Source organism: Adiantum capillus-veneris, chromosome 5 (assembly GCF_014529385.1).
Source record: "Adiantum capillus-veneris isolate H3 chromosome 5, ASM1452938v2, whole genome shotgun sequence".
NCBI classification, from domain to species: domain Eukaryota; kingdom Viridiplantae; phylum Streptophyta; class Polypodiopsida; order Polypodiales; family Pteridaceae; genus Adiantum; species Adiantum capillus-veneris.
This window is the reverse complement of record NC_140935.1, coordinates 205,672-225,646: the sequence shown is the minus strand read 5'-3', so window position 1 is coordinate 225,646 and position 19,975 is coordinate 205,672. Positions and strand designations below refer to the sequence as shown.

General features: G+C 44.0%; 1 protein-coding gene across 1 annotated transcript; it reads right to left on the bottom strand.

Moving 5' to 3' along the window:
* Positions 1–14,096: 14,096 nt before the first annotated feature.
* Positions 14,097–14,483, bottom strand: LOC147456759 (uncharacterized). Its single transcript, XM_086513443.1, has one exon. The coding sequence runs from the start codon at positions 14,481–14,483 to the stop codon at positions 14,097–14,099; it is 387 nt and encodes a 128-aa protein (XP_086369569.1).
* Between the last annotated feature and the right edge of the window lie 5,492 nt (positions 14,484–19,975).

Below are 19,975 nucleotides of genomic sequence, written 5' to 3'. Positions count from 1 at the left end.
GAGGAGATCCTTGTTCCTGAACAGATTTTGGCACATAATGATACGAAGAATAAGGGTAAAGTCCGAAGGCGGTTCTTGGTTAAGTTCAAGAACTTTCCTGCATTTGATGCGAAGTGGATGGAGGAGGAGGACCTAGCAGATACTCCTCGGATTGTGAAACTTTACCTCGATGTTTTGGTTTAGCATAGTCTACTCCAAACGGAACCCAGAACTCAGCTTGGCCGAAGATCTGGTGCAGTGGGATGCACAAGAGGGGAGTCACTCCACTCCTTTGTCAACACATGCCTCGATTTTGATACTAAAGTCACTGATGTCTCTTTGAGATTCAGGGATACTGAGAGCTGACAGTATTCTGCTGGATGACTTTATGAAATGGAATTCCTGATTATGATACTGATTTGTTCTTGACTTCTTGTGAGTGCAGGAACTGATGCCGAAATGACTGCAGCATTTTGGTCTGATTGATCTCGAATAGACATGGTTGCAATAGGGGTTAGTCAATCGGACATCGATGAGGTTCCGATTGGACCTAGATGTGATTGCTAGCTACATTGCCGATAAATCATGGTCTAAGATCCGAATGAATGTTGAATGTCATGTGATGTCCTGTGATGTCTGGTGATGTCCTGTGATGTCGTGTGATGTGACTGTCGATTTTGTACATGTGCTAGATGTGCGTTCCTAGTACGTAGGTACTAACAGTCAGTGTCTGCTAAGACGGTTTATGGCTTTTGTCGGTTTTGCAGGCGTAATCGCGGTTGATTACAATGCTTTCAAGAGGGGGGTATGTCACAAAGTGATGACGTGGCGGACAACAGAAATCCTAATTTCTGCCAGAAACCCTAAAATTCCTGCAAACCCTAATTTCTGCCAAAAACCCTAAATTCCGGAAATCGCGGAGGCGGATTATTAAAAAAAAAAAATATTATTATTTTTTTTTTTGGAAAATGATGAGCGACGCGAATTTTGCTTTTGCTTTTTTTTATAAAAAAAAGAGAAAAGACTCTCAAGAGAGAGAGAGAACTGATGCTTTTGATTTTAAAAGCTTTTGGGGCTCTGCTTTTGGGCATCCCTTGTAACCTTTAAATTAGTGGTGAGGGCCTCACTTCTCAGAGCATCTGGACGCAGAGTCTGAGAGTGAAACCCTAACCGCTCTCTTGTACTTTGATGATTGATTAATACAAAAAGAAATACCGAAAGGGGCGCCAGTCTTTGGGGCCAATATCTCTAGGCACGGAACTCCGCCGGGCCAGTGCAAATCTATTGTGATCTGTGAATTGTTTTGAAGTGGTTATTTGGTGCTGTCGCGGTTGATTCTTGACTTGGAGTGTCCAAGTTTGTTACAGAACAAATAGATGCAAAAGCGGAAGAAGTTCCATGGCTGCCAAAACCCGCGTATTGCTGAAAACACAGCAAAACAGCCCTGTAAACACGCATCTCATGCCTTCCAATGCTGAAAATGAGCTCCTTGGTCCAAGGTAAAGTCATGGGAAGCTCAAAAATGGAGAGAAATGGCTGAAAATCATAGTTAACAGCCTCCAAAACTGCTCCAAAACCTCATCTACGAGTTCTCTTCTCCCAAACTTGGTAAAGTGGCCAAAAAGTGCCACTTGGCACTCATGCATGCAATTTCTCCGCATTGGACTTCTTGCTTAAAAATCTCTCAACTGGTGCATCAATCGACTTTGCAGCAGAGTAATAAAATGTTCCCCTCGTCATACCGAAGGTAATGACGCAAACACATTTCACGGCCCAAAATAGCAGTTCCCTAAATTTCAGGAGATGCTTCCTTTGGGCTCCCACTGGTCATCTGACCATCTATTCTCATTGGGACCGCATCCAAAAGTGCAATGTGGCCCAACTGTCGAATACTTTTTGTTGGTGATCCCACCTTGACTTTGTGCCTTTATTGAGTTCACTTCCTAGTATCCACCAACTTGCTAAGTGCAACGGGGAGACGTACACGATAACTTAGCCTAGACATCCTTTTACTCTACGAATTCCAGTGCCGACCAACTTCGCGTCTGCGGGTGAAACCACCGTTCACATTGGCCATACAATGTCCGACCATTTGCAACTTCAAAAAGAGGGTCTCAAAAATTAAACAAAAATCATTGGAAAGAAACCAACAACTAAGGTTAGCAGTGGCCACGTCCTCGTGACACTTATGACTGTCAAACTTGACCTTTTGGCATACTAAGCAACTGCGCACAAACTCTTCCACATTCTTTTTGAGTCTCGGCCAAAAGAAGTATCTCTCTACCCCCGTCATGGTGGTAGCAATGCTGCGGTGACCTGTAAAAGGTGCACAGTGGCATTCAGTCATAACCTTTTCCCTCAACGGCTGTGTAACGCACAGCATGGTTTTTCTCATCAAGTAGCCTTCCCGAATGGATTATCCTGCTATTGTCTCCCCATCCCATATCCTCGTGAAAATATCTGCACAATCTGTATTTGTGGCATACTGATCGACCATATCCTCGAAGCTCCTATGATGTATCGCAAAAATAGCCAGAACCAACGGCTTCCGAGACAAAGCATCTGCCACCACATTCTTATGTCCCTGCACATGGACAATCTGGAAGTGAAACTGTGACAAGATGTTCGTCCACTGCATCTGCTTTTCCGAAAGCTGCTTCTGTGACAAGACGTAGCGCAAACTCTGATGGTCTGTAAAGACAATAAAATCCGCTCCGAGTAGGTAATGCCGCCACTGAGTAAGAGCATGGATAACCGCCAAAAGCTCTTTCTCATAAATCTGTGCTGTCATCTCCGGCCTAGAGAACAATCGGCTCTCGTAAGCAATGACATGGCCTTCTTGCATTAAGACCGCACCCAGACTACGACCACAAGCATCACAATATACTTCAAATGACTTCTGCAAGTCCGGCAAAGTCCAAACTGGTCCCGTAGTCAATTTCTCTTTCAATGTCTGAAAGGCAGTCACCTCTGTGGATCCCCACGAGAAAGGGACTCCTTTCTGTGTCAAGACATGCAAAGGGGAAGCAACCTCTGCAAACTTTCGTATGAACCGTCTATAGTACGAACACAGTCCCAAGAAGCTTCGAACTTCATAGACATTCTTCAAATCGGGCCAATCACGTATAGTCTCTATCTTGGCCGGATCCATTTGCACTCCTGCTGCTGAGACAGTGTCCCAAAAAGTGTATCTCTGGTAGGAAAAATTCACTTTTCTTTGCATTAATCACTAACTTGTGATCTCATAATGCCTAAAAGACCTGAAGCAGATGATCTCTGTGTTCTACCTCATTTTTGGAGAAAACAATGATGTCGTCAAAGGTAGTGCCAACAAATAGCCTGTACTCTCGAAAAATCCTGTCCATCATCCGGTTAAATGTCGCAGGAGCATTGGTTAAGCGAAAAGGCATCACCAAAAACTCAAATAACCCAAAAGTAGTTCGAAAGGGTGTCTTGTAGATGTCTCCCAGCGCGATTCGGATCTGATGATATCCACTCTTCAAGTCAATCTTGCTAAAGCACGAGGATCCCTGTAACCTGTCAAGTATATCATCGATCCTAGGAATCCGAAATCTGTTCTTGATGGTGATTTTGTTGAGAGCTCTATAATCGATGCACATCCTCCAAGATCCGTCTTTCTACAAAACCAACCACACTGGAGAGCAATACGTTGAAGTACTAGCTCGACAAGACCCTTTTCCAAGAGATCTTTCACTTGGTTCATAATCTCTTCATTCTGTGCTCGGCTCACACGGTAAGGTGGCCGGTTCGGTGGTGTGCTTCCAGGTATTAGATCAATGGTATGATCTTCAGGACGAGCACATGGTAACTCTCTTGGTAGGCCTTCTGAGAAGCAATCTATCACGTGACACATCCAACCCTATGTGTCCGTGGACAAGCTACAGCATGATCAGGGTTCAGTCAGTCCAGTCAGTCTAGATTAGAAGTAATCTGGCACTTTTGTGAGTCTATTTGTAGACCGTGCATGCCCAGTCACTGGGTATAGATGCATATCCTCTGATTGCACACAGCATGATCATCAGTATTCTCATCAGAATCCATTAGAATTAGTTAGGGGATTTTTCCAGTGACTTTAGCCTAATTTCCCTATTTTTGACATTTTTCACTTATTTATTAAGTGACTTTTGTTGGGAACTGAGTAGGGCAAATTGGGTAAGTTAATATATATAAGCAAACCCAAGTTAGCACTCTTTGGCAGATGAGCAACGAGCACAACAGGCCCCCCAGGCAGCAGGTACTCCCCCTCTCTCAGCAAGACCCTCTCCAAGCATCCCTTGGCAAGCCCCTCCCCATTCAGCCCAGCGTTTTTGTTGGCGCCATCCTCTCTTGCAGCTTGGCGTTTTCCACAAGCAACACATCGCTAGCAATCTCCAACCCTAGCATTTTTGCTATCGCCCTCAACCCGCAAGTCCTAGCATTTTGGATCGCCATCAAGGGGCTGCAGTAAGCTAGCGTTTTTAGCAAAAAGGGGCTGTAGATCTCAGCGTTTTAGCCAGCGTTTTCAGCATAACAAAACGCAGCCATAAACCTGCAGATGAGCAGCGTTTTCAGCCTTCAGTCGCAGCATCAAATCAGCGTTTTTGGAGCCATGGACAGCGGTGATTTTCAGCCCTAAAACGCAGCCAAACCTGCGTTTTCAGCCGCACAAAACAGCCCCAAAGTTTTGGCAGATTTCAGCCCTTAAGTCGTCAATGTCGTCACCGACATAGTCCCAAGTTGCATCAGTTCCATGCATAGTCATTGTACCACCTTGTGCAACTATAAGTAGACCACTCTCGCCGACGAGAGTGGGGCCTTCGGAGGAGGGTTTTACAACGTCTCTGGTGTCGTATCTCTCTTCTCTCTTTCTCTCAGTCTCATACACTTGCACGCACAATATCCATTCACTTTGTTTGTGATCATAGCATTCTCTCACTAAGAACGGAAGGCTCTACCTTCCATAAGAACAAAAGGAACTCATCTTGAGCAAAGCACAAACAATCATTCCGCTGCACCTAACATTGGTATCAGAGCTTTGGCAGTGTTCTATATCACTCAAGGAAAGAACCAGCGAAGAAAACCTCAAGAACCTCAAGATCCTCAAGAACCCAAGAACCTCAAGAACCTCAAGACCTCAAGAACCCAAGTTCCTCGTGGACTTAAGGACCAAAGATCATAGTGCATGGTCGTCACCCAAAGCGGAATGGATACTTCGTATACAGGTGATGAGCATGAGAGAGGCGACGAAGAATTTTCCCCACCAGGAGATTTTTTCGACCCTCCCCCTTCGCCATCTACGCCACCAAGTGTAGCAAACCCTATGGAGGCAATGGTCAAGCAGATGATGGCCATGATGGACAAACAAGAAACAAATCGCCTTGGTAAGGACCGTGGGCAAGAAGCAAATCGCCTTGCTTTAGAACGCGAGCGTGACGCACGCAAAGAAAGAAAACAACAAAGAAAGGCGGAAGAGGCAGCACGAAGCGCAGCCTTGGAGATCGAGAGAGAGGCTCAAAGAGAACTACGAACTCAAGAATTGGTTCGACAGGTACTTGCCTCGAAATCCGAACCACCCAAGGATCGTGGGAGTTCATCAAGTGGCGCAAGCCACGATACGAATTTCAACAACTCGGTCACAGAGAAGTTGACTTTCAGTAAGTATGACGGTAAGATGGATGCTACGGTTATTCATTCTTGGTTGCATCAATTTAATGCTTATTTTGCGACAACTAAGAAGACAGGAAATAGCAAAGTTTTGATGGCAGCTATGTATCTTGCCGGTCATGCCATCAATTGGGTACCACGCATGGCAAGAGGCACAGTTAGCCGTGCACCTAGAGAAAGCCGACGAATTCGCGCCCCTCTCTTTTAGTTGGGCTGATTTCCAAGACAAGCTCAAGGCACGGTTTATTCCACCTCAGTACCTCGCACGATTGAAAGAGGATTGACGCAATCTCAAGCAACATGGTATGCCAGTCATGTCTTTTTCTAACCGTGTTTTGCAGCTAGGCACTCAATTATGAAAATCGGATGATGAGTGCAAAGAGGCTTTTCTCTTTGGGTTAGACGAATACATCAAGTTTGATGTCGACGTCTTTGACCCTGCGGATCTCAACAAGGCGGTAGCGATTGCTCTTGCACAAGAGATGAAGCACAACAAGGAAAAGCCTAAGGAAAACAAGACTTCCACAGGTATCTCGCAGACTTCTCAGAATCCTCAGAACGGTAAGAATGGTAAGACTGGTAACTCTTCTAACCAATCTTCCAACAGTCTCTCAGAAAGGAATTCTTCCAATGAATCTAAGGGTAAGGCTAACACAATTGCTAAACCTAAGCTTACTCCAGATGAAAGGGTAGCACAAGGAATCGTAGGAGGATACATCACGTCGGAAGAGAAAAGCACTTATTCTAAGGAAGGTCGTTGTTTTCATTGTCACATTAAGGGTCACATAAAAAGAACATGTCCTTAGCTTGAATTGAATGAATCTAAAGAATCCAGAGAACCCACTTCCTCTGTCAATGCAATTAATGATAACACGAGTGTGCCCCAAGCTTCTCATGACCCTCCCGTTGATGATTCTCTCATTAAATGTTATGGTCGTACGTCGGGGCAGCGTTTTGTCATATTGTTTGACCCATGTAGTATGCATGATGTGATCAGTCCCTCTCTTGTTGAGAGAGCCCGCCTTGAAGTTAGTCCGAGATCTCCTATCGAGGTCTTTGGCTTTCTTCCCGGTATGGACGCTCTCATCACGGAGGAGTGCCTTGATGTGTTGTTTGCAATTCAACAAGCGGCCTTCACTAGAAGATTTGTTGTTTCTCCTCTCTCAGGATGTGATATGATTTTGGGCATTCGATGGTTTCGTGATAATAACCCTCTCATTGACTTTGAGGCTAACACCTTCACTCTCAATGCCAAAAGTGATTCTCCCATTGTCATTCATGGAGAGGACATTGTTTATTCTCCATCTCTCATCGCTAATATGCAGGACAAGATTGAAAGGATTCATGAGAAGGATACTCTCTCAGTCTCTTTTTCTCCAAAGCATGACACACAGGATTTGCACGATTCTGAGCAGCATGATGATTTGATTGACAATGATAAGCATGATGATTTGGATGATAAAGACAAGCATGATGATTTGCATAATCAAGATGTGATTGTTCACAAGGATGATGTGTTAGTTGATGCTTTTTCTAGCGAAGCTAACCTCGTTGCAGATTCGATCAATCACGAAGGATCGATCGTGGCTCTCGAGCCTAGGTCCAAAGAACCCTCAGAGGAAGTATTATGTGTTCACATGATTGATACGCACGCATTGTACGAGTGTTTCATTCGTGATCGTTTCCTGTATTTTCGTCAGCATTGTTATGTGATCCCTTTTCCTAGGCATGACATATTGTATGTTGAGCACGTTTCTCTCATGAATGAGCACGAATGTATGCGGATTTTTCATGAACAACTGAAAAGTATGCATTCAAGGAAGTCACATTCACTGTCTCTTCCTTGGCATGACACAGTTGTAGAAAGAGCACATGAAAGTATGAGCACCAAGCGTAAGTATTTCCATTGTGTTTTAACACAGTTGATTGATTTAGATCACCAAGACAAGATTCGATCTCATTGTTTGCGTGTATGTGGTGAACGGTTGGGCAGTGCGTCTATTTGTTCATCTACATTGCATGCACAGTCTTTGAGGAAGAACAAGATTTTTTCTATTCACTTTACATAGAATAGGTATAATCATATTTTTGTGTTGGAAGTGGTTTCAGGAATTTTCAGCCTCGGAGATTCTTGAAGAAGGAAGAAGCACGACTCTAGACGAAGTTGAAGCATCGAAGGAGCCACAGAAGACTTTGTGTCGCTTTCGACGCGGCCCAAAGAAGCAAGCGTTGCAGACCTTTATGAAGTTCAAGTACCGCACAACCCACACATCAGAGTGGGCCGGCGACGAGTCCCTTCCAGGATTCCGGATGTTGTTGGCGATCTCCCTCGACGCCATACAGTTTGGTACCAGTACCTCACTTTGGAAAGGAGGGGATGTCACGTGACACATCCAACCCTATGTGTCCGTGGACAAGCTACAGCATGATCAGGGTTTGGTCAGTCCAATCAGTCTAGATTAGAAGTAATCTGGCACTTTTGTGAGTCTATTTGTAGACCGTGCATGCCCAGTCACTTGGTATAGATGCATATCCTCTGGTTGCACACAGCATGATCATCAGTATTCTCATCAGAATCCATTAGAATTAGTTAGGGGATTTTTCCAATGACTTTAGCCTAATTTCCCTATTTTTGACATTTTTCACTTATTTATTAAGTGACTTTTGTTGTGAACTGAGTAGGGCAAATTGGGTAAGTTAATATACATAAGCAAACCCAAGTTAGCACTCTTTGGCAGATGAGCAAGGAGCATAACAGGTCCCCCAAGGCAGCAGGTACTCCTCCTCTCTCAGCAAGACCCTCTCCAAGCATCCCTTGGCGAGCCCCTCCACATTCAGCCCAGCGTTTTTGTTGGCGCCATCCTCTCTTGTAGCTTGGCGTTTTCCACAAGCAACACATCGCCAGCAGTCTCCAACCCTAGCGTTTTTGCTATCGCCCTCAACCCGCAAGTCCTAGCGTTTTGGATCGCCATCAAGGGGCTGCAGCAAGCTAGCGTTTTCAGCAAAAAGGGGCTGCAGATCTCAGCGTTTTAGCCAGCGTTTTCAGCATAACAAAACGCAGCCATAAACCTGCAGATGAGCAGCGTTTTCAGCCTTCAGTCGCAGCATCAAATCAGCGTTTTCGGAGCCAAGGAAAGCGGTGATTTTCAGCCCTAAAAACGCAGCCAAACCTGCGTTTTCAGCCGCACAAAACAGCCCCAAAGTTTTGGCAGATTTCAGCCCTTAAGTTGTCAACGTCGTCACCATCGTCGTCACCGACATAGTCCCCCAAGTTGCATCAGTTCCATGCATAGTCATTGTATCACCTTGTGCAATCATAAGTAGACCACTCTCGCCGACAAGAGTGGGGCCTTCGGAGGAGGGTTTTACAACGTCCCTGGTGTCGTATCTCTCTTCTCTCTTTCTCTCAGTCTCATACACTTGCACACACAATATCCATTCACTTTGTTTGTGATCATAGCATTCTCTCACTAAGAACGGAAGGCTCTACCTTCCATAAGAACAAAAGGAACCTTGAGCATAGTTCGGAGCACTCATCTTGAGAAAAGCGCAAACAATCATTCCGCTGCACCTAACACAATCGGCGTGAGAGTGGAGAAATCCTTGTCATTCTTTATCAAGTTTAAACATATTTGTCCTATCCTTATCGCTCAATTCTTTCATAAATATTGAGTAAACAAACAGACTGGATTTCATTAATTTGGAAATGGCCGAAGCCGATACAATAGGGACAGACGCGCCATTTAGTTTAATATCAAGTACAATTGTTCTGCCCTTCTCTGTAGTCAAAGTCGCTTTTCTCGCCCGATAATCGACCACGGCGTTGTTCTTGTGGTACCAGGGAATCCCTAAGAGAACATCACAACCCTCCAAAGGCATTATGAAGAAGTCCTTATGCCCCAAATACCCCTGACAATGCAACCGAAGTTTGTCAATGATAGGTGTAATGGCTACGTTCCTGCTGGGTGCCGCTAGAACTGCCTCCGCAAGTGGTCCCACCCGATCGGGAGTAATCTCGAGCCACGCTGCCAGTTCCGGTGAAATGAAGTTGGCCTTGGCTCCTCCATCAAAGAAGATCAGGGTCTCTTGATCTTTCACTTTGCCCCAAGCTCGGTAAAGTTCTATACTCTCGTCCATGGTGTTGGGATCGGTATCCACACAATCTGGATCCAGTCTTGTTTTCATGTTGCCTTTTCGTCCACGTTCCTCAGCTACTCTCAGGCCTGTCATCGTCCTTATCATTCTGTTCTTTCTATGCCTTTTTAGGGCACTTCGCGGAGATGTGTCCATGTTCCCCGCATCCAAATCACTTCCCCTCCTTGATGAATCGAGCTCGCTCCTGAGGAGTGAGCTTGGGTCGTGCATCCTTTTTCTCTGGGTTTCTCTTTTTCTTTCTACTTTCATTCTCAGAAGTCTGTTCAGCTCGTTGTGTCATGGCCTCATCTATGGGGTAGGTCAGATTGCCAGAGTGAATGGCAAAGCCCCGCTTCGCATGACTCATCAACTCTTGAATAGAAGCTGACTTTTGATCCAAGCAGTGATCTCGGATCTCTGTGACTCATCAACTCCTGAATAGAAGCTGACTTCTGCTCCAAGCAGTAATCTCGGATCTCTGTAGGTAGACCCAAGGTGAACCTCTCAATCTGTTCTCTGAACGAGATCTTCTTGAATAAAGAGGCGGGTAGAAAAAAGCTCTAGAATCTTTCACAGTAAGCATTGATTGTATCTTTCTTGGTCATCCGAAGATGGTTCCAAGCAGCTCGTAAATCTCGTTTATATTCTTGCGTCAACCAAGAAGAAATAAAAAGCTTCTTAAATTTCAGTCATTTAACTGGCGCAGTCTTGTTTAAAAGAAGCGTGGACCACCAAGTACGAGCATTCCCCTTAAAGTAAGACGCAGCTCTCCAAATCTTGGAGTGCTCTAAATAGTGTCCTCCCGCGAAAGCGATGTCAAACTGTTGTATAAAAGACAAAGCCTTCGAAGCATCTGAGTATCCTGAAAAAGTATCAAACTTGATCGAGTGGCACCTTCCTTAAACTCTTGGACTTTCTTGCTTTTATCTTCGAGAAAGTCATACTGGTTGGCTTTGTAAAAATTCTTCTTGTTCGCATAAAAGTTTTTGTCATCGGAATCTGAGCTGTCTGTAGACGAGTCCTCAGAAGAACTGTTAGTCTCTGGGCGAGATTTAGCCTTCTTTGCCTTTTTCTTGCCCTTTTCGAAGCTTTGTTTCTTGTTTCGCTTTTTACCTTTTCTGTCTTCTTCGCTCAAATCTGAAGAGCTAGAAGAACTGTCAGAAGAAGAACTGGGTACTCCTTCAAATCGAACACGCTTCTTCTGTTTCTTTGCCTTGTCAAATGCCAAATATCCCGGGAAGTCAGTTCCTTTCTTCTGCTTTTTGCCGTGCTTTTTGGCTTTCTTTTGCGCGTCAAAAAGCTGAGCAATCCGTGCATCAACCACCTCTTGTAATTCCTTCTCTGAATATTGTTTGTGATCAAAAGGTTTCTTGAGAGCGGGTTTGAGGGGTGGTGTAGTGGTTTTTTGCCACTGCGCATGTACTTCCTGAAAAGAAGTCTCGCTCATATATTTTGCCAATTTCGGATCCTTCGCAAAACTGAGCATCATCTTTGTTGCATCGCCGATCAATTGACGACGCTTCATCTCTCTTTGCTCCACCTGAGTAGGCCGAGGCGGGCCATACTCTCTGCCGGAATCTTCGTTGTGATCCCTGCCCGCATCTCTAGATGCAGAGGGAGTCGACTGATCCTTGCGTGAAGCCATAGGTGCCGCGGAAAAAAATTTGGGGATCGGATTTCCCGTAGAAGAGAAATCAGGCGTGCTCTGATACCACTGTAGCAGACTTGGACACTCTAAGTCAAGAATCAATCGCGACAGCACCAAATAACCACTTCAAAACAATTCACAGATCACAATAGATTTGCACTGACCCGGTGGAGTTCCGTGCCTAGAGATATTGGCCCCAAAGACTGGCGCCCCTTTCGGTATTTCTTTATGTATTAAATCAATGTCAAAGTATAAAGAGCGGTTAGGGTTTCACTCTCAGACTCTGCGTCCAGATGCTCTGAGAAGTGAGGCCCTCATCGCGTATATAAAATTACAAGGGATGCCCAAAAGCAGAGCCCCAGAAGCTTAAAATCAAAAGCAGAGATTCTCTCTCTCAAACTCTCTCTGTGAGGCTTTTGTAAATAAAGCAAATCAGCTCTCTCTCAATTTTGCGTAGCCAAAAAAAAAGCCCAATTTGTGTCGCTAGGTGCTTGTTTTCCCACCTCCGTGATTTCCAGAATTCGTACACTGCTGCTACGTGGCATGACCGCCTGGTTTTAGGATTTCCAGCCATTTTAGGGTTTCAGCCAGCAATTGGGGTTAGGGTTTCTAGAAATTAGGGTTTTTGACAAAAATTAGGGTTTTTGACAAAAATTAGGGTTTGCAAGATTTTTAGGGTTTCTGCTGTCAGTAGCCACATCATCACTTTGTGACACTAAAACCAGCGTTTTGGAGGAGCCTAAAACCAACGTTTTTTGGACAACAGATTTCAACCTTCTAGCGTTTTTGGACAGTAGCAGCACATTAAGTTTTTAGCAGTCATAAGGGACCAGCAGATCATTGTTTTGTAGCGATAGCTTTCAGCCGAGGGAGTCAAGTGGTCACCGTCGACACCGTCCAAGTTGCCATTGCATCATAGTCTTCAAGTGCATCAGAGTTGTACGAGTTTGTGCAATCAATAGTAGACCACTTTCGCCATCGAGAGGTGGGCCTTCGGAGGAGGGTTTTACAACATCTCTGGTGTCGTATTCTCTTCTCTCTCTATCTCTCAGTCTCATACACCTTCACGCATAGTGTCCATTCACTTTTGTTGTGTCCATTGCACTCTCTCATTAAGAACGGAAGGCTCTCCCTTCCATAAGTAAAAGGAACCTTGAGCACAGTTCGGAGCACTCATCCTGAACAAAGGTCATCATTCATTCCGCGGCACCTTACAAGAGCACTGGAGAGGGAAAGAGAACCCACGCTTGCCAAACGCTGGAGGAAGAGAGAGGAGAGAGTTGAAATGCTAGATGTAGCGAGAGAGTTGAAACACTACAACTATCCACTCTCAATACACAATCAACGATACACAACCCCAAGCAGTCCTTTTATAGGATGTTGGGTTGAGGTAGGGCAAAATTGTGTAACTGGGCCATAAATATAAAAGCGAATAAAATGGCTTTAATATGTGTGCACCCAGCCAAGCCCAAAAATGACCGGCCATACACATGCTAAAGTGTCCGGCCATGCAACCTACATGATGTAAAACGGATCCTACAAAATAGCTAGACAAGCTCGACCTCTCGGGCTTCCATCATGTTCTTTATCTATCCTATGAACTCTCTCTCTCTCTCTCTCAAGCTCGTAAACAAGGTAAATGGGCAGTCTATCGTGGCGGTAAAGTAATCATTCAAGAGTTTCAAACTCCCAAGCCAGCTCCCCCTCTACCTGACCCCCTCTAGGTTTTGTTTTTGTCCGTATCCTTTCCTTTTCCTTTACCCGTGATGGACCCTCAGTCCCTAACTGATATGTATCTATTGCTTCCACCGAAAAACCAGATGTAATGTTTTGTTTTGGTCCCATGGGTTATATCTGACCTCCGTGGACGATAATTAAATCTATCTATCTATCTATCTCTCTCTCTCTCTCACATATGCCCATGGTAGCCTGCAGCCACCACCTTGCTCTTATCTCCCTGTGCAACACAACAAACTGTAGGCTCACTGCTCTTGAATAACAGGTCTTGAGTTCAACTCTCCTCGTCGAAGAGATCTTTAAGATCTCTTGGGATAGTTTCCTACAACATTAGAATTCTCTTCTTCTCGGGGGTGTGTGTGTGCGCTAATAAGAAGAGGAAAATGGTATAACCTTTCTATCACCCAAGTGTGGTAGATTGGTTATGCCATTTCCCTCTTGAATAACAGGATTTAAGTTCAACTCTCATCGTCGAATAGATCTTTGAGGTCTTTTGGGATAGTTTCCTACAACGTTAAAATTCTCTTCTTCTTCTTCTCTCTCTCTCTCTCTCTCTCTCTCTCTCTCTCTCTCTCTCTCTCTCTCTCTCTCTCAGGCAGAGCTTCTAGAGCCCATCCCAAAAGGGATATTTGCATTACAAGCTGAACTTTTGGCGTGCCAAGCAATCGACGCATGAGGAAGCTTGATTGTTCAGTAAAAGTTCCTTCTTTTCTGCCATTGCTGAGCCTAGGGCTTGCGAAGAGATCGAAGAAGAAATCCGTAGAAATGCGCAAGTAGGACGCAAGCAACGATTCAATAAAAGCGTGTGTGCACACTCAAAAGCGGCTTCAAAAGCCAAAAGACAAGCCGCCATTTGTGTGTATAGAGGGGTGCAACGGTACTGTGCTTGAGAGTGACACACATGCAAAACTACAAGAAGAAAAATGTTTTAAAATTAACCTGTTCTTCTGCTCGGGTCAAAGTTCTCCAAGTCCATGAGCTCCACCCGAACTCTTAGAGAGTGGATGGTCTTGGATTTCTCATGGATGGTGGCCTCGTGCTTGGAAATGGTTTCCCCCTGCTTCTGCACCCTGATTTCCAAGCCTGAAATCCGTGCACTCAAGTCCGACAAAGAGAAGGACTCTGTGGAGAGGTCATGAACGAGGAAGGTGGAAGGCAGGGAAGGAGATTGATTGACGTCCATCTCCAGCAAAGGCCGCTCCGATATCTTGTAGATCGGATCATCTTCACCCTCACGTCTACCCCTTTGAATGTCTGCCCTACTTCTCTTCCCAAAAACCCCATGAACCACAACAGCTTCATCCCGCACGAGCTCAGCCATCAGCAGTAAACTGCCGGAAGTATACCTCACGCGTTCTGAATCTTATAGTGTGGGCACCACAAATGTATGAAATTCATCTCCCTTATGAAATTCGAGTAAAGTGTATTGGCACCGATTTTTCATTTATGTCCCTTATGCTACCATGTGTAGCTGATAAATTTTCATTTTCATTTTCTTTGATTGGCCCCCTTACCTTAGTTCTCGGAGGCCAAATATAACAATTGTAAGAAACATGTACATGTGAGAGAGAAAGGTTTCTCCTTCTCACCACTCCGCAGTGGCCCTCCACTCTCCACTCCTACTCTTTCATCTTGTTTCCTCTGTTTAATAAAGCTAGGACAAAGTAGCACAAAAATTTGGGATACCGTAGGTTGGTTGCATAGGAAATTTCTTTCTAGTAACAAGATCGAGAGCATCTACGAATGTTTCACTACTATGTGGAGAGTGGTCCACTCACTTGAGATGAAATGTGTGTATGTGTATGTGTGTGTGTGTCTCAAAGATCTTGCACTGAAAATGTGTGCACACGTTTTCACTTTACACATAAGGGCTTGTTTGGCTTATTTGCTTGGGTAGATTGGGTCCTTGGGAGTTGCTAGCACTCTTATTTAGTTTGCATTTGTGTATGGTGTCTTTTATTTGTCCTTTAGATCATTTCTCAGCTCTTAGGTGAGTATACGATTGTTTAGTTGTTGTAGTCGATGTCTCGCACACTAGTTATTCATGTCCCTTTGGCTATCTCTTGACACTTGCACAAGTGCTTCCATGCACTAATGGGTCAGGTACATCCTCTATTGACATTATGTCACGGAGTTCTCGCTAGAGTACACCTTTCATCGGGCGAGCCACAAACAGTTACCAAAAGTCATTGTAAGCCCATTGTTGCGATGAGAGGGACAATCAAAGGGCCTTAAAGAGCCCCTTTTAGAGTCCAAATTTTTCCTAACGTTTTTATTGATGAGCACTAAAGTAAGAAAATGCATCCTATATATAACCTAATTTTGTTAATGCAAAAGGCACTAATGTAGCATTAAGATACCACTTAATCAAACCACAAAAGTTCGCTACTCCGTCAACCCCCCGCAGCCTGCCGCTCTCCACGTGGACCCTCGTCCCATTCAATCGTTGCCGCCACCTGGCTTCAGCACGACCACCCACTTCTCCTTCACACCCGCTTACGTGCTGCTATCATCTACTACCTGCCAAGCAAAAGGATCTTGCAAGATTCGTTGCAAAAAATAATTTGCACCACAAGGATCTTGCAAGATTCATGGCAAAAAATCATTTGCACCACCTACTGATAGGATGTACTTACAAGGTGAAGAGCTATGACAATACGATTAGTAGTACTTTGTACCACAATTCTTTGTTTGATTTTTAGGTTTCCTCTTATGTATATTAACATCATATGTAAGTGACAATGGTTTGTTGGACACTTTGAGTGTGCAAATGTCTCATGTGGATGTATAGGTCATCATACATGTGCCTTCTTGTTCGTTGATCAATGCAGTAGTCTAGCAAGAACTTCAAGAATGTTTGAGCAAAGTCAAATGCTCCAGAAGCTTCCAGAAACACATATGAATTCCCCTTTAGAAGCTAACCAAATCCCTAAATTTTTGTGTCCGCCCATGGGAATCCTGATGGTCTTAGTAGTTTGTCTATCAAATTAAGAGTGTTTGTAATAAGAGTCAGGGCTTCTAAAGCTTCCAAACTATAACGACCTAATTGAAGTTTGAGTGAGTTAAATTTGGGTGGCATCGTCAAAAAACACTATATAAGTGAATTTTTAGCCTATTTTGGTTACTATTTGCAGATACAGCCATCAAACCACCCCACTAGATCGTGGAAGATCTGATAAAAAGTAAAGTCTATTGACGGACCCCCTAGAGGAGTTCGGTGCTGTCTGGCCTAGCTAAGAGCCATGATGTTAAAATACCGGCTAAAAGCTTTTGAAGTTGTATAAATCCCACCTAGCTATACTTAGATTTTGAGGTTTTCCAAGGTAGCACTTTCCAACCCCTAGTATACTAGATATGAGTGTTCCAAAGAGCGTATCAAACTAGCAGACCTATCACATTGTCAAAGTTCTTGCACGTTGAAAATGTGTGTGCATGTTTTCACTTTAGACTTAAGGGCTTGTTTGGCTTATTTGCTTGGGTAGATTGGGTCCTAGAAGTTGCTAGCACACTTATTTAGTTAGCACATGAGCATGGTGTTCCTAGATCACTTCTCAGCTCATTGGTGAATAGTAGACGATTGTTTAGTCGTAGTCAATACCTTGTATATTAGCTACCCTTGTCCCTTTGGTTGTCTCTTCACACTTGCACACATGCTTCCACACACTAGCTAGGTCAGCTATGTCCTATGTTGACATTATGTCTTGGAGCTCTCACTGGATTACAACTTCCGTTGGGCGAGCTGCAAAAAAATTACATCTTATATTAACCTAAATTTGTTAATGCAAAAGGCACTAATGTAGCATTTAAAAACAAACACATATTATTGATAGGATGTACTTACAAGGTGAATAGCTATGACAATATGATTTGTGGCATTTTATACCACAATTATTTGTTTGATTTTTAGGCTTTTTCTTGCATATATTCATTAACATCACATGTGTACGACAATGGTTTGTTGGACACTTTGAGTGTGCAAACATCTCATGTGGATGCATAGGGCATCATACATGTGCCTTCTTGCTCGCCGCCACAAGTGTTATAGTCTAGCAAGAACTCCAAGAATGTTGGAGCAAAACCAGATGCCCCATAAGTTTTCACAGCACAGAGGAAGTCCCCCTTAAAAGTTAGAAAAATTTCTAAATTTCAATGTCTACCCACGAGAATCACAATGGTCCCAGTAGTTTGTATGTCGAATTTAGAGTGTTCGTAATAAGATCATTGCTTCTAAAGTTGGGCCAAACTGTAAAGACCTATTTTAAGTTTGAGTCAGGCAAGTCTGGGTGGCATCTTCATCACTATAAAAGAGATTTTAAGCCTATTTTAGCTACGTTTTGAACGAAGAAGAAGATAATTCGTCCTCGCTCAAGAGTTCTCAAGTTGATTGTTCTTGCCTTGAGTACCAAAATTGTGAACCATTTGATTGAGGTTCTTCCTTGTGTTATGCTCATTCTTCTATGGTGATTTTATTGATTAATAAAATAAGAGAAATCATTAGAGGAAATTTTAGTATTGTCTTGATATTTAGAGATTAATTTAAGGGTAGAAGGCAACTGAGGTTTGTTAAGGTTGATAGTATTGCTCTAGAGACTATGCCCTACGTGTAGACTATAAATTGTGGTGGTTTAATCCATGTTTGTATCGCTTGTTAGATTCGGCTTGTGAGTCACATGTGAGTTTGGATTAGCCATGACCATTTGTGTTGTTTCGAGCTTAGTTCTTAGAATGTGTCCATGCCTAAAGTAGCATGCTAGGTATCTTAGATTTGCCTACCCACCCTCTTTGATCATTAGTTAGTAGATTGACATATAGGTGCCTTGCAGCTCGTACTTAGTTTTGTGGATAGGTCGGCACCTTTGGTAGTCACTTCACACATGCACTAGCTGGATCAATTGTGTCCTCATAGACGTTTTTTGTTTAGGAATATATAGACATTTACATCACAGTATATGAAAAATGGTTTGTTGCACATTTCAAGCGTTCAAATGTCTCATGTGGATGCATAGGCCATCATAATCATGTGTCTTCTTGTTCCACTTTTGAGCTCCCATTTGCTTTTGAGCTTGCACTTTTCCTTTTAATTTTGTTACTATCGTTGCCCCACGACAACAACAATGCCCAACATTTATTGTCGTGCAGGGCCTCAACTTTTATCGAAAAAAATAGTACACCATGAGATTCCTCATATTTTATGTGATTCTATTTTGTAAGGTGAAAGCTCTACCAAGAATCATGAGCAAGTTGTTATCTCACAAAACAGAATCTTCTAAATTACAAGGAGTCTAATGGTGTGCTGAATGTTTGTAGAAAGCTCTTAAAGATTACATTCTAGTTGTATACAAGCACAAAATCTAGAGTTGATTACTATTTGTAGATAAAGCCATCATGACACCCCACTAGAGCGTGAAAGATCTACTAAAAATTAAATTCTATTGACGCGACCTACTAGAAGAGTTTGGTGCTATCTAGCCTAGCTATCATGCCAAGGGTAAGACTGGGCATGGCCAAGGGCCAAGAGGGACATGCAGTCAAGGGGGTCCCTATGTTTAGCAGGCCAAGGGCCTATATAGGGCATGGTTGGGTGGTGATGAGCATGAGTCTCGTCCTCTCTGTCTCATATTGGTATTATAGCTCAGGCGAGGAGAGCTATGGAGGAGGGGGGAAGATGGCCTTGCATGGATTTGTGCATCTCTCTCTCTCTCTCTCTCTCTCTCTCTCTCTCTGCTTAGAGCTAGGCTGCCATGACGTGGGCAGGGTCCCTTGGAAGGAGGAAGAGGATAGGGCCGCAGGAGCAGCCCCTTCCATGGTGGGCTCAAGCTTGCATGAACGAGCACGTAGGCAAGATCCCTTAGGTGGTAGACGAAGGCAAGCTCCGAGCACGGGTAAGTACCCTTACACACAAGGGCTGGTCGGAATCGACCTCTGTGAAATTGCAAGCTCTTGGGCGTGGCTAGATCGTGGCGGCATGCTGAGCAAAAGTCGTCATAGGTTGGACGAACAGTAAGTAACGCTGTGCGTGTTTAGTTGATCTTTTTCCCTGTGCCGTCGTCTACAACATACCGCCATCGCTGTGGTGTGTTTTTTTTTCGTTCTTTATTTCACATTGGGCGCCCTAAGGGTGCCCTTAGGCCACCCTTGGGGGTCCCTCACACATAATCGGCCACAAAAGCTAGGAGCCGGTCCGGGTTGCACGCATGGACCATGCAAACCGTACAAATGCAGAGCTAAGCAAGATGTGGTATGACCAAGGTTTGCAAGGAGTAGCTAACCCATGCAAGGCGTCATGCATGGGCATGCTAGGCAAGGCTTGGCATTTGCCGAAGATTGATGTAATTGGCAAGAAGCACTTAAAGCTCGATAGCAAGGCTATATTGGCAAGACTACAAGTGTTAGAGGACCGTGAGAAGGTGGCATGCAATGGTCATGCACGGCATGCACTCAGCACTGGCCATGCAAAGTGTCATAATAACTAATATCTAATTCTCCTAAATGATTTTCTCATGTTAAATTGGTCATTTAACATCGGGAGATACCAGGGGGACCAAAGGCTAGATATTGGAGAGGCTGCCATACTGGTCTCAACAGGGGATCCAAAGGAAGGAAAATAGGGATTTAGATGGGGATGGTTTGCTAAAGAGCAAAGTGCATCAATGGAGTTTAAAAAGACCCTTCGGTTCAACTCCGTTAAAGACTTCCATAGGGTAAAGTTCCAACTTTTTAGTCTACATGTCCTAGGCCATGGGAACCATTCCTAGTGACTAAAGTGCTAACTTGTAAAATCAACAAAGTATTCCAACAAGAAGACAAGAGAGT